The 16,139-nt window shown below is 35.1% G+C and overlaps 1 protein-coding gene across 1 annotated transcript in view; it reads right to left on the bottom strand.

Moving 5' to 3' along the window:
- Window positions 1-16,139, bottom strand: part of LOC112559238 (neurobeachin-like) — a 172,766-nt gene that overhangs the window by 150,395 nt on the left and 6,232 nt on the right. The window contains 15 exon segments of the mRNA XM_025230304.1: window positions 676-773; window positions 1,076-1,218; window positions 1,576-1,744; window positions 2,147-2,299; window positions 2,581-2,689; window positions 3,067-3,149; window positions 3,277-3,339; window positions 3,649-3,789; window positions 5,325-5,381; window positions 5,672-5,818; window positions 6,220-6,339; window positions 7,551-7,677; window positions 8,012-8,133; window positions 8,493-8,588; window positions 11,892-11,992. Coding sequence (XP_025086089.1) covers window positions 676-773; window positions 1,076-1,218; window positions 1,576-1,744; window positions 2,147-2,299; window positions 2,581-2,689; window positions 3,067-3,149; window positions 3,277-3,339; window positions 3,649-3,789; window positions 5,325-5,381; window positions 5,672-5,818; window positions 6,220-6,339; window positions 7,551-7,677; window positions 8,012-8,133; window positions 8,493-8,588; window positions 11,892-11,992 — 1,729 coding nt within the window.

Below are 16,139 nucleotides of genomic sequence, written 5' to 3'. Positions count from 1 at the left end.
CTGCTTTTAACAACAAAATGTTGTAATTTCTTCAAACAAGACATGCTGGTGTTGTGTTATACTTCTTAAAATTAAAAAAAAACTGGAATGGCTCGTTTAGACATAGAAAAACATCAGTAGATGTGACTATGAGAAAGTGGATTACCACATATCATAATTGCAAGTTGTCACCAGAGAGACACACACACACAAATTCAAGAACTAGGTCTTTGACAGTACATAAGCTTCAGAGTTACAAGCATGTACAGAAATCCCAAGCAGAAATAAGACATAAGGTTATTGGTAAGTGTTCTAGTACCAGTACTTACAGAAGAAGCTACTTAGATTGACTAGTTGCCGAAGGGACCAAGATTATGCATAACTTAAGATGGTTTGAATTCAAAATCAACTAAATGCACCCATATAAATAGATTGTGCTAGAAGTGATTTGCACAGTGCTTCTTATCCCCTTGTTCCACTTTCACACACACTCCCTCTCTCACACACACAGAAAGAAAACAACAGATTGAAATAAAATATATTGATAGCATTTGAGCAGTATACCTTACATGTCATGCTCAGTATTATTGTAGGGATGATTGTTTTTTATATCTGTTTCTCATCTTCAGGTTACTTTAAGGAAATGCAGCCTTATTTCTTATGGTAACAGAAGCATGATTTAAAGATTGTACTCACCATACACCATTCTTCTTGTCAAAAGCAGGCACCATGGATGCTGGATGTTGAGCCATCAGTTCCACCAACAGCTCCAAAACATCAAGTAGGTTGTCATCCTGTTGGCAGAGATTAATTATAAATGCTTATGTGGGGATTTTTTTTTTTTTGGATCTATTTGGTTTCTTTCAGTGTCAGCCACTTTTTGGTACAATTTTTTTAACAGGACATTCACTCTGTCTATAATGCAAAAAGACATCAGCAACTGTGTCCTTACACATATATGTAACTGCAAGCAAACATGAATATAAAGTGTGCAAGTGCACACCCATGTAAGCTCTTTACTTTATCCTTTATTCCTCCCTTGCACTCTCTTCGCACAGCCATGCACATGTAAACCAAAGGAAGCTTGTATCCGTACTTCATGTAGCGTGGTCAGGTAATTCAGCATGCTCTGAAGTTCATCCTCTAATATTCCCTGCCCTTTGATGATCAGCTCTCGCAGGTAGAGAAGCATGAAAGACCTCAGTCTGACTATCTCATCACATGTTGGTCGAGGCCCATCTAAGCACACAAAAAAAGGATCAAAATCAACAACACTTAAAATGATGAGGAATCATCAGTTCTGACAATTAACACTTTTCTTTTGGATGATCAATAACTTTTCAGATTTCAGTCAAAGGCCACACATTTTCAGTCGAATAAATTACCTGAAGAGTCTAGCTTTCTGCTGCTCTGTCACACCTTTACCTTGGGATGGTCAACATTTGTCACAGGAATGCATGTACAAAATATCTGACCATTTACATACTCAAGGCAGATACAATCCCTCTGATACTAGAAGCAAGAAGCTAAACTACAAATCATAAACTTACTTCTTGCACAAAAATCTGTTTCTCCACTGCTTTAACATCAACTTACCCAAGCCTTTAGGAATGATCCCACTACGATCCTGTGGACTGACTACCCAGTAGAAAAACTTCAGAGAGTGCATTGTCTGGAGGATAGCTGACACTCTGCGGATGTTGGTATAGATGTGAGCATCATTGATGAATTCTGTAGCAAGGTAGCAGTATAGTTTTGTCTGCACCTGTTACGTAACCAACAGCTTTAGTTGTTGTGCACATAAATATTATTATTTTCTTGCAAACTTTTCTAGCCATTTTATCCACTATCCAAAGACAGGTAACAACAAAAAAAAAACATAACTAGTATATGTATAGTATATAACTCAGTAATTTGTGATTTATACAAAAACACACACAAAAAAGAAAAAATATTCTGCAATCAGCAATATATACCCACACACAATTACCAACCTCAAGACCTCATATAAGCCACATATATGGCACCAGTATGACATTTTATAAAAACTAAATAACTTGCCACCAAACTAAAAAAAGTGCTCTACCTACACCACAGCTTTCTAAAAAGTTTGAAAGTATGTCACATAAACACCTTTCGAATAAATGATATGACCCATGACACTAACCTCTACAGAAGTGTGTACCCACAACTGGGGGTTGAACAAGATGTAATCAAACAAGTGCTTGAGTAGCGGGGAACCAGTGGGCAGTTTGACCAAGTACTGAGTCAGGTCAAGAAAGGCTTCTAAAACAGCAGGTGTGATGTGATCCCTTGAAGACTGAAAAGATAACAGAAACAATAACAACACTATGAATGCACCAGTAGTTTACTGGAATAGCTGGTTCTACTCCAACTGAAGTTATTACAAAAAAAGGTAGGGTATCTTTACCTAGTACTTCATTCACCTGTCTGATTATGGTTATCATGATATTGCAATTTTTTTAAATAAACAACTACACCATGCAAGAAAAGATGTGCTGTAAAGTGACAATAATAAATCTTGAATTAGCAGTGTGAGCTTGGGGAAAATGATTGAATGTAATCATACGGTGTGCTCACTTTTTCCAGAAGGTATGATATGACAAGAAAGCCTTTGCTCTGCAAAAACTGCTGCTGAATGGTGGAGGAACTCTTCAGTAGATCACACAGCAAGTCCATCAGATTAGCACTGTTGGGAGAAGACCAACACTCATCATCTAGAGAAGTCATAATTCTATCTTTATGCTTAGTCATTAGCATTACATTAAAAAGAGAATACAATCCAAGCGAGCCAGAGGCATGCAATTCATAAAACACATTTTTTGTCTTGGCAGTAATCAAAAATGTATAAGCTGTAAATGTCGTAAGTTGAAAAGAAACCTCTAACTTAATTTTTTTTTTTTTACAGAGGCCACAAAAAGCCCAAACTTTCTGACCTCATAAAAAATCCCAATAATACTAAAATAACCAACAACAAAAAAATAAAAAAATAATGAAAGCTAAGTACACATGCCACACAAATCTTCAGTTGATAAGCTGCAGGAAAATTAGAAGACATTACAATACCATGTTGTGTAATCCACTTGACTCTGTTTGTCAGGACCTTGATCAACAGGCATGTCTAGCTGACCAAACAATGGGAAAAGGATCTGAAACAAACAGGTATTTAGTTAAACAAGCCAGCAATCAACATCCACAAACTAGATGCAGAAGTGAACTCTTCTATGAAACCATAAGAATGCACTGACCTTAGCAAAAATGTATCCCCCTACTCACCTGTACTCCTCCCAGCGAATGAAGGGTACTGTGTATAGAATGAGTTATCACTGCCTTCACATCCTGAAAGAAATCGTTAAATAAAATTCTCATTTTAAATTAAGGAAACATTTTTTTGAAATATTCATGCCATATTTACATATGGAAAAAACATAACTTCACATTGTGAAATGCTGAATTATAAAATTTTGTTTAAACTTTGGTTTAAATGAGCATTACAAAACTGAAATATGCCCTATTTTTCACCCATTTTGTTCTTGCCAGTTTTAAAAAAGACTTATGTGACAGGTTGGCCTTTTTATATAAGTGAACATCAATAAAACCAACATAGTATTTAATTTGAAAATTGTGGCTCATATCCCAGTGACTTGCCTGGCACATCATGGCATGAGGTGTGTGGACAAAGAAAGAAGGATTTCCCTTTGGAGAAGATTCCAAGCACAGCTGACTATCACAAGCAATAGGGTTGTACATGAACACTATGCTGCTAGTTAGTCGTCCATCATATAGTATCTGCTGAAAAAAACAATTAAAATACTTGGATTCTTAACAGCAAGAAATGATAAAACAGTTGAATGTTCATCTTCTGTAAGCCTTCTTGTTGTCTTCATTCTTAAATGCCTGTGTAAGACAAGTTTCGTTTCAAATAAAATCAAATCATCTGTACTTGGCATCCTTAATTTTGCAATCACTTATTTCTTGCTTAATCAGAGTATAAAGTATAAATAAGATTAAAATTATAAAAGATTTGATCTGTCTAGTGCCTTAATTTTGTAAGTGTGCAAAATGTCTTGGCATAATCATTTCTGCATGAAACTACATTTCATTCACTGCTTTAATTTTAGTGCTAGAACACTAGTCCCTAGTAATATGTCTGCACCATGTTGTTCTATCTCCATCATCTTCTAAATGTCCTACAATACATTATAAATACACACTATACATTACATAATATCTTCATTTTCATGAAATCTCACAAAATCCACTCTAGAAAATGATAATGTTCTAGAATATATTCTAAAAATAAAGATATATGGGTATAATGATAACCTGGTTGCATTTTAAAAAACAAGAAAGCTGTACACACTCCTTATTATTTTACTACTAGAAGAGTTAATTGAAATTATTTAAATAATACAACTTAATTCAGTAACTAAACTACCAAGTATTATACATGCACAAATGGTTTAATTTCAAAATTTTCACAGAAAAGAGAAAGGCATAAAATATCTGGTTACATATTACTCTTACATAATCCTGCACTACCTATTCATGTTAACTGATCAAGTTCTGTTAGTGAAAGGGAGCACTAGTTCTTAATAACAGCATATTCGAATTCCTCTGCTGGCCTCACATCCAACAAAAAACATTTATAATCACAACAGAATATAAAAATAAATAAGTTAAAAAACAAAAATGTTCGCACAAAATTTTGTTTTTAAGTGAAAAATGAGCAGATGAAGAAAACATGAAGTCATGCAACATACAAAACGGAGCCAAGAAATTGCAGTGTTTAAAATGAACATAGCAGGAAGCTACCTGATTACAAAAATGATCACGGCAGCTGAACAGATATGTAAATTAAAGGATAAAACTTATCTTTAAAATGAATCTGATTTACAACTAATTTTTCCATTCATTTCATCCAGAAGTTTGCAGAAACATGTCTTGTGTGCAATTAACTATTTATCTGACATCTACTGACAAATTAACTACATATTCTTACTGGGTGGTGGTGGGGGGGGTGTCTTAATTCTTTCAGCTCAATATTTTCTTTGAAGCTGAAGAACATATAATAAATTTTGTTTTACAGCAGCAAATAAAAAAAAAGGTATAAAGACAGCACAACAATCTACAGTTTTCTGTTTCTGAAGCTCATTCAAGATATTCCGCTACGAACTAAATGATTAAACTTCAAGGGTTAGATACCTTGCCGGCACACACACTTTAAACACTGCTATTGGCACTAAGTCACAAGGTACACAGAGCCACTATTTGAAAACTGGAGGAAACCAATCCAAAAAGAAGCATCCATGGTTAACATTTACCCTGGCAGCAGAGTCTCCAAGAACAGCAGTGCTTTCATTGTCAAACCTGAACTGGCTCTGCTCAGTAAAGAAGACATTGTAAAAAAAATTCCAGAGTAAAAGAAAAAATAAAATGGACATTTCTACATCAAATGCTGATCGTCAATGATGCAAGGAGTAAATGACATCAAAAATATTTATAAAAACCTCAGAAAAAATGTGATTACAACACCTTCAGAAAGCAAGAATAATTTCCGCCCAGCTGCTTGTAATCTTCACACTCCTTTAAACCACATTTATGGTGGGCTAAACTGACAAACAAAAGAGAGTTTGCTTTTTTTTTTTAAAAGCATTTGTGCAAAACTGACCTTGTAGCCAGGACCTAGTTGGTAAGCCACTTGTATCTGCTGGGGTAAAAGTGCTTCACTAAAGAGGTAAACTGTAGACATCTGGCCACAAAACATATTCTCTGCATCGCCATCGACACTTGAACCCAAATAGCACTTGTCAAAAGGCTGTGCATAAAGAAAACAAAAAGATCAAACTGATTTACTAACCTTTTCTCTTTTCTCTCCATGTCTACATGGTCTTTTAAAAGACTGATTTTTTTTTTTAATGCATATAAATAATACTGAATGGGTCACTGTCAACAACTTTTTCTAACACTCAAAGCGCACTGAGCAGATAAAAACAGATCTGTGTCTAGTTTTAGAAGTGAACATTGCTGATAATAACACAGCATGACATCGCTCAACTCATCACATTAGCTCTTTACAGGCATAGTTTCACGTGTCACCTCACTCCCAGGATGTTGCTTGCAAAGATGGTGATGATGACCCATTCAGAATCACTGATTGCTCAATCCTGGTATTTTGTTATCTAAAATAAAGCATGCCTCTAAGAAAATCATCCTCACATCACTTGTGGAAACAAGCCATGACATATCTGCTGATGACACCAACTGTCCGTCGACATAGCACCGGATTTCTGAGCGACTCCAGCGATTGTAAACATGGACCAGAGTCACCATGTACCACTGAAAAGTTGTGGAGTAAATCTATAAACAACAAACTGAAAAACTGAGGTACATGAATTATATACTAGTAATTTAAGTCCACATGCAGTTCAATTTGGTGTTTTCTTACATCAGATTGATGCTAACACTAACCGAGAAACCTAAAGGCTGAACTTCTACCTGAAGGCTGGAGAGGTAGGAAGCACATGCAATGCCAGATCCCCAGTTGTCATACTTTGCTAACTGCTTGCCTGACAAGTACCCTTAACTTCCTCCCCTTGGTCAAACCATTCTTTCCTGCCAGATGGTGGAAGATCAGCCTTTAAATCTGAATAAGCTAGGTGGTCAAGACCATTTTAGTCGATCTTAGTGGTTTGATGATCAAATAGAAACAGTGGTTAACAAAATGTCTTTACAATTATTTGATGGGTGAAAACTAAGGATCAAATATTAACCCCAGATGAAGATTTATCCTACCGCCATTCACCGTAATAATATTATATGTAAATGTTCAGTATCATAGCCTTTTACAGACATATGTATATACTTAATGCTGTTTAGATTTGACATTGTATGTCATGCAGGTAAGTGACTTTTGAACATCTCAGTACCTCTGTGAGTAAGAAAGAATAAAGTGTCTTGTATCTTGCAATAAATGTTTGGTAAAAATCTTTTGAACCAAACTGCTTGAAATCTTCCTAGAAAACTTTGCATACAGTTAAGTATTGGACCACTTCTTTTACTCATAACAGGCTGAATATACCTATATTGTGATAACATTTATATATATATATGTTAAAATATCAGTATTAAGATAAAAGATAACTGACAAATTATATCAATACAGCCAGAAATTATCCACAAATTGTCAAAACATCAAATTTTGAAGCAAATACATTCTCAAACTTGCATTACAAACTTTATGAAACGATACTCCACAAAGCTTCAAGGGGTGGGAAGTAACCTTTTTTGTAAATGCAGTTTCATTCTGCTCTTGCCTTGTCATGTACAACTAAGCACATCCCTATCACAAAAGGAATTATGAGTCAAAGTTGATCTGCAGACCTCTATGTGGGAAAACTTCAAAGAGAAATTCAAAAATTAAATTTCCTCTTTTAGTTTTAATGGAATAATTTTGGACAGGCAGAAAAAGCATGTGCAGCCACACAGACTGAAGCTAGCACTCAGCCACTCAGGAACTTTTGAAAAACATGAAATGTCGACTTAGTTACCCTGCGTGGTTGAAATTCGTATTTCACACAGTGCTGAAACCCCTTGCCCTTGACCTTCATGGATGTGATGACAAGAGCCTCTCCTACAAAGTGGGCTGAATAGCCAATTCCTTTGCTGGTCCGGAAGCTGCATGCATGATGATTATTTCCAATATTAGCAGATTGTAATAAATTGAATTTCTGAAAATTTGCTGCTCTATGAAATCAGCTTTCAAATACCACCAGAAATTAAATTATATGGACATCAAGACAAGCAGTATTTCAATAATCATAATTAAAATATACTAAAGTATAATATATACTTTAATATACCTAATTATTCCCTTACTTCAGAAAATGTCAACACGCCAGGAGACAAAAAATGAAAGAAAACATATTTTGTGAATTTTCTTTCAGATTTCTTTGAAAAGGGAAACTCAAAATTATTTTACAATAGGATAAGCAAAGACACTTTTACCCACCAATAGATGTAGGGTTTCTCTCGTTCTACACTTGCGCCAGTCACTGGGTCCAATCGCAGCCAACAAGAAAAAGTCCATCCATTCTGTGCAGGCCATGTCTTGATTGGTGGTAGTGCAATATGCTACACAAATATACAGATATGGTATTATCTGTTAGTTGTCCACCTTCAAAATTATCAGCTTCTAGAAAATTATTGAAAGAAGAAAAAAGTGCCATTTAATGTGAAAATATATAAGTGTATGAAACGTAATGGGACTGGTGTCACAATCCCAAACAACAAAGGAAAGCAATAGTGACAGAGGTGAGGGGCATCCCAGAAGAATCCTTCCAGCATTGTACAGAAACATAGCAGAGAAGGATGGAAAATGTGCATTAGACTCAAAGGGCGAACCAAAACACGGAAACACATCCCCTTAAGTGCATTTTTACTTCTTGCTTGCAGTCAGTAAAAGGTTTGACAAATATGTGTTTTATGTTTACCGATCCTTTTTTCCCTGGAAAACTGAAGAACTCATCAGGTCCCTGACGCTGAGGCATCTGTCGAAGAACTGAAATCAGCTTCACTGAGTGTCGAGGCTGACAACAAAGAATTTTTATTTTCTCTTAAGAATAATGATGAGTAGTCTGAAAAAGTGGTGACATATGTTAGGAAATAACTACTCTGAGTATCGTCTACTTTGTCATTAAGCTTGTGGTGGTATTTGTTACAGAGTAGTTACTTCTACTTCTTTACCAAGATAACCACAAAAATCTGTTTAAATGCATGTGCGCATGTTGCAGGTTGAGAATGTGTGTGCAGCCATATATATGCATGCACATTTGTATCTGTTCAGGCTTTCTTTTGTAACTCAATTTCTTTCTAAAGACTCTTCATGGAGGAGAGAGAGAGCAAAAAAAACCTCCAACAAATTCAAGGTAATCTGATAAACACCACTATTGTGATGTGTTTTTAGGCAATGTATATGGACTGCAAAAGACACTGACTTTGTTTCATGGTATCATGTATAGTGCAGTCTGATAAAAAGTCACTGACATATAACTATCTTTAACAATATTATGCTGACAGAAGTGATGATCAGTGTTGCTGGGTTGAGTGCACTTGATATTTTAGGTGACCTTCAGAATCATGATTCTAAGCCTGGTTCAGGCACACAGACCCTCAAATGTCACTCACAGTAAGTGTTGTTGTATATAAAACTACTCTTAGCCCTGACTTCCTGCTGACAACATCAGTCTCAGTACAGTACTATTTATATTTTGTCTTTATTCTATCCTTTGATTTTGAAAATTCCAGATTTATGAAAGACTGCAGGAAAAGACAGAAGAACAGTCTTCATGATACTGATTTATCACTGAAAACAGTGTAGAAAGACTGATAACATAGCACATGCCATATGTAAAGTCTACTTGGTCCTAGCATGGCAATGAAAAAGTGTGTGTGTGTGCATGTGCAATGCCAGAAAACAAGCAACAAAGAGGCCACAATTACAAATGTAAGTGAATACCCTCATATTTCTGTCCAGAAAGAAGATGTGGTGGGGATGATTCATGACAACATTCATGATATGATCCCTACATTTTCTGAATTATTGATCTCACATAATACATGCAATAGGTTATAATTTCTTTAAGTTAAAAGCAATCAGCTGCAAATGATATAATGAGCTCATGATTATAATGAACATTTGTTAAGTGAAATACAAATTCAGAACTTGAAGGTAAAAGAAATCAAATTACATTTTTGTCCACAAACCTTTTACGGAACATTATATTTATACTCCAAAATCATGCATAGCATGTTGGTTTCAAACTTAAAGATAAAAGAATAAACTGCAATAAGCTCATCAATTTTTCAAAATCTTAAACCTATGTAACCACTTTTTAGTTGTTTTAATCTCTTTTTACTTTGACCTAACTTTCACACAAATGAAACATAAAGAACCTGACTATTCATTAAGACCTTCCCTTGTGATGAGCTAGATCTTCTTTCAATCTACCAGTCTCTAGTTACCTTTAAGGTACTAATGCTCAAATTTGAACAAAATACAAATGACTGGTAACTTATGCTTTTAAATCTTGCACCAGGAAGCTCTAAAATTATGGCTAGTCAGTTTATCCAAGATATACCTATGTCATTATGTCAGTGATATATGCAGGTGGTGAATGGATAGATGAAGGTATTTTTTGCTGTACAAACTGCAGCATTTTCAACACTGCTGCCTCCCAGCAGAACTAACAGAAAAGCCAACATAAAAAAATATAAGCCATTAAATTTTTCTTTTCAGATGATAACTGTGTGGGAGTTGGCCATGTGCTAGAAAACTGTAACAGATATGGAGTTGAGGTGGGGGGAATACAAATGGTGAGAATGATAGAACAGGATTTCCATCAAAATCAATAAGATAGGTCGCCAGAGCAACGCACTTAAAACCACAGCCACAGGAGCAGTCCTCCCTAATGTGGTGAAAGCTCTGGTAAGGGAGCTGTCAACTATTAGCAGTTCTTGTTTGTACTAGCTAGCAATGCTGTCATCTGATTATTTCACAAAAAGGCAGGGAAGTGTATAGGTGAGCTGGTGCTACCTAATCTGAATCTCAGGACTGGTTGACTGTAGGAAAGAAGGGCTGAATACTTTTTGCATCCTTCCTTGGGTTGAGAGGAGACTGCTGAAGATGAATGAAACCAGACTGGCAGACGAAAGAGGCTGAATACTTTTAATTTCATGCTTGAGAGAGGGGTGCTGCTAGACTAATCCCCTTACATCTTAACAAATAATCTGCTGACATTTTCACCACTGTATGATATGTGTTGATGGTATTTATAAGTTTTCTTTCATTTTCTTTTAAGGAGATGACTGAAGCCAGACATACACACGACATCAGCATTGAAAATTAAAATGATGTACAAATACAGCACAAGTCCCAAAATGTCCCACTGACAAATTACTGTGGTTGACTGTCACAGTTCTTATATGTGGTTAACCTCTGTGACAGAAACAGTCAGATTCAACCAACCTCTTTACATGGTAAAGTGAATTATTAGTAATATTACATCCAGTGATAATGCTGTTTCTAGATTTAGATCTTATCAAAATTTCAACAGCAGATTAATATAGTATGGTTACTGAGATTTTCACTTCTGTCTTCTAAATTATAATGATGTGCACAAAAGCAAAAGAGTTTTAAGTCAGATCTGTGGCTATAAATAGTTGTAAGTAACATGAAACTTCAAACAGATAATCCATCATTAAGTATATTATATCCTCTTGGTCTTAGATATGTAAAGTACATATATTCTTGGGGGAAGGGGTGAGGTGTCTTTCCTTCAGTGTTTTGTTAAAAACTGTCCCTTGGATAATAATCATACTAGAAGCTTATTTAAACAAGCTGGCCTCTTTTAAAATAAAAATATCTCAAACCTCTGTGAACGTTGTTTAGACCAGTGTTTCTCAAAGTGTGGTCCATGGACCACTGGTCCGTGGGCATAAGTCAGGTGGTCCGCGGCTGACAGTCGTCATATGTCAGCAAAGTGATGTTTAAATCGCCAGATAGGCTTGTAGAAAACTTCAGTTAAGTACGTAGTTTTATGTCAACGTATTACTATACTACTGTCACAAAAGGACATTTAGTTTTGAATTGTAATGAAACAAATGCGGCAATTTAAATTTGAAATTCATAGTACAGAGTGATTTTTAGGCCTTGGTGGTCCACCATATTTTTTACTTAAGTAAAGTGGTCCGCGGTTCGAAATACTTTGAGAACCACTGGTTTAGACTGCCAGACCACAAACAGTCAATCCACAAGAGATCTGCTTTGTGAGAACAGGACATACTTTTTGGACATACTTCATACAAGCATTTAAATACTCTGGCTTACTTACCCATTTTCCATCCTTTGCTTTGAGAAAAGCAAACAGAGCTCGCAGCTCCTTGACAGTGATGCTGTAGCTTGCTAAAATTCCCAGCATCTCGACAATTAAGTCTGGAGGTGGGAAAAAAACAAGCTTTTGAAGGACAAGACGTGAATGTTTTCATAATTTTTTAACTCTAGTCCATGGCAGACAAAGGTTCCAATGTAAGAGAAACAAGCAATTATGTTTATGTTAACATATACAAATGTATCATTTTACCTGGAAATGTTTTAGTGGGTTTTTTTTTATAATATAAGTAAATGGGGCATGTCATCAGTCACTGAATGTATCAAATGTAAGATATCAGCTTTAAAGCACATATGTTCTTTGGTACTGCCATTACATCAAGTGACACCAAAAGTGCTTGTGTTCTGACCACTTTCCAAGCAGAAGATGCTGATTAGTACATTTTTCTCAAATGAAAAAATTTAGTTCTTTACAAGATATTACTTCAAAAATGTGAGAGCAAATAACTTAATCCTATTTGACATATGCAAGCTTAACTCAAATCCATGATAGCATTTTAGGTGGATGCATTTCTGTCATCAAGACTACAGCCTATAGGAGAACTGGGAGCACATGTATGATCTATGTACCATCAGTGTCATGGATGTGATTTTCTGTGCATATAAGAATGTTGCATATAAGAATGTTGCATAATGAATTATGCCTGGTCATGACAAAGAATAATGTTTCCTTCCAGTCGGTCTTTAAGAACCCATTCTCTCACTATTCCAGTTTACAGTGAATGCAACTCCACTTGGTTGATATGATTACAACAGAGTAAGTGGGGTCTTGCTGACTTTTGAAAAAAACTTAGATACAAATTTGATAGATTAACCACATTCATCTAACACTGAAATGTAGTGTGTATGGTTGAATTCTATATGCATAAATGCATCTTTGTAATTCAGAGAGTAATAATTTCTCCCTTTTTTTTTAAGTTAGAAGAGAAGCAGCAGCAGTACCATGAACAGACAGCTCTCTCCACTCATTTCCACATTTCAACAAAATCCTTTTTGCAGCATTAAAGGCCCGCCTTATGGACTAAATTATCGAGATCAATAAAACCAGTGTGTATCATTAAAGAAACACACTACTGGCAAACAATTTTAAGCCCGACAATTCAAAAAACTTCTTAATTTATTAAATAGTCTGCTAAAAGCAACTTTATTAAAATGTCATTTTACATTACTGATTAAAATTATTGATTAAATAAACATGAAAACTTGGAGCTTAATCTGAGAAACTGGCAATCATAATCGCCACATAATAACTGCATTTTTAACTATGAAAAGGCCAAGAGACACATCATGCTCAACATTACAAGAAAGGGGATCAACTGTTTTGTGGTATTTAGAAGAATAATGCAGAGGCAGGCCTGCATGCCCTGGCTCATACAAGCATGAGTGCACATGCAGTCACATCCACCACCATATCTACTTAAACATGCTGAACTTGCTTATGCATGCACACCTTATGTGACCATGCACACATACAAACACACAGTTACCCTAACATACATCTCACCTGGACCAGAAATACATGCATCACACATCAAACATAATAAAAAGTCTGTCACTACTCTCAAACTCACACTTTAACACACAGAGGCACCTGGGATGGGGACACACACATATACAAAGATGCTACTGTTAATATTTTTACGTTGATATTGTAAACTTTTAGTCATTTTGTTGATATTATCTGAAGCTATAGCTGTGCAGTCTGTATGACTGGTCTTAAACAATTTAAAATACAAAGCAAATAAAAAATATAAATATATAAAAGAATTTTCCATGCACATACACTTAAACTGATGGATAGTTGTCAAAAAAGAAACTTTGTGATACCAATACTTACATAAAAAAGTATAGCATATTCCCTTAAGAAAATAATTCTTTTGTACCAATATTTTTACGCCACCTTCTTTACTTATTTTTTCCTTTGAACTACGTAACTAGTTTAAATGCTTTCATTCAAGGCACTTATTAACTAACATATATAAAGGAAACATCTGTTTTTAATATTAAAAATAGAAATGTACATGACAAAGTTGTGCTCCACACTGACAGTCAACAAAATGGTACCTGAAGTAGGATGGTCATTTTTAAAATGTTAATACCAACTAAAAATGTTTTAACTCTAGTAAATTTTTTTCGCGTCAAATGCTTTTTATTATTACTTTTTTTGCTTTGTCCAAGCAAAGGTGGGTGACACACAACATTCTGATCATTACAACATGCAAAGTCTGAAATATATAAAATATACAATAATTATCATGATATGCAACAAAGCATCAACTTGCATGATGCACTGATACAAACAGAAATGCAAGCTCTGCTATTCAACAGTATCCATATAAATGTGATCACAACCAATAGTTATTTGGAGAATTGAGTGCAAATCTTACATGAGTAAAATAATTCATAAAGGCTTCTGTATACATCTAAAATGTTTCAGACAATAATTAAGGGCAAAAAGGACCAATCCACAAGAAATGCAAGCAGAAAGTTGCAGATTCTTACTGAAGACAGACTGGGCATCTTTAGGGCCAGTCAGCATGACCAGATGGGGCAGACAATAGTCAGAGCAGAAAGCACAATAGAGGAAATCATGGAATGTTGAATGAGGATTATAAATTTTCTTTAAATCTCATCAGGTAAATTCTTAAACATAAATGGATATCAGGTGTAGGAATAATGAATTTACTAAGAACAGATGAAACAAGAAGTCTAAAAAATGCATTTCCCCAACAAGATGGACATATTATTTGTGTGACTTGTAATGCATCAATATTTGACACATGCTCTCCTTACAGCTTTACGTGTCTCATAGCTTGACATCAAAGCCTAATCATGCAGAATGGGAGGAATGAAAATGTGAAAAACTGTCAAAAAAAAAGATTAAGTCATGCATAGTGAGTCTTTTTGAGTTTTTCATAGGGGTAGGAAAGTGGGGAATGGGGTGTAACACATACCCTGACAGTGACTTGACCAAATCAAAAAGAACTTTAAAAAAATAAAACTAAGATTCCCAGTCCCAGACACTATGTGAAGAAAACACTGAGAGAAAAAAATTAGCCATCCCAACCAGCACCATCAAGACTAGTCAATCCATCAAGTTTTACTCAGAAAGAAGAAGCAAAAAACACCCATCAACCACACTAAACCAAAAAGCCCCTACAATTTGCTTTAAAGTACTGGCTGAATGAAAAAAAATTTTGGACTAAAAACATCTAGGAAAAAAGGATCAAATATAAAAAGTATAAAACCTACATGCATAAACACGAGACTCTGTCGTGCAAACCTTGTCTAAAAATTACAGAAAGAAGAGATATAAATAAGTAGATAATATGCAAAATAACATGACCAATAATGTACAAATAAACATACCAGCACTAAATTAAAAATGTGTTTCATGCAAGTGTTTGTTTTCACACTAATAACAAATAAAAAAAAATAAAATTCTCTCATTTGTTACTGGTCTGATCAAAAATGACTCCCAACCACCACCACCACCACACACCCACCCTTACCCTATCAAAAAAAAAAAAAAAAGAAACAACAAAAAGCAAAAACAACTTTGTATTCTATTCCCAGTTCAGTGCATTTTTTGTAGGCCAGAACACAAAGACAACTTTGAAATCTGAGCTATACTTCATGGACTAGTGTATAGAATAATCAGTACCAGATCAGCAGATAGCTATGCTTATTAAAGGCACTAACATTGTCAAATAAAGATGCAGAAGAAGTAGCAGTTTGTAGAAGATACATGCAAAGTGCTAAAACAGATAGTGTGTGATATGAAAGACAACTGAACCTTTACTATGCTTATATCATTATTTTAGACAATCATGTTTATATCAAAGGCAATAACTAAGCTTGCAATTTTTTGCATCGTTCTGATATTTTTCTCTCTCCTTGAAAACTTATCTAGTCACCAAAAATATTGGGTCATTCTTTAAATCCCCCATCCCCATCACATACACTCTTATTTTGAGTCTGCTTTAGAAATAGACCACGAACTTGTATTACTGGACTGCTTGCAGATGATTTTTTCCAGTTAACAACTAAAACAAGGTAGGTGCGTACGAAGCTTCCAGTTTATTCACATTTCAGATTAACTACTAAAACAAGGCAGGTTTGTACAAAGCTTCCAGTTTAGTCACATTTATTGTTACGGCTCACTGAGACTTACAGCGAAGAACTTCGCAAG

Source organism: Pomacea canaliculata, linkage group LG3 (genome assembly GCF_003073045.1).
Source record: "Pomacea canaliculata isolate SZHN2017 linkage group LG3, ASM307304v1, whole genome shotgun sequence".
Classification (NCBI taxonomy): domain Eukaryota; kingdom Metazoa; phylum Mollusca; class Gastropoda; order Architaenioglossa; family Ampullariidae; genus Pomacea; species Pomacea canaliculata.
Note: the sequence above shows the minus strand (reverse complement) of the source record. Positions and strands in the feature narration are given on the sequence as shown.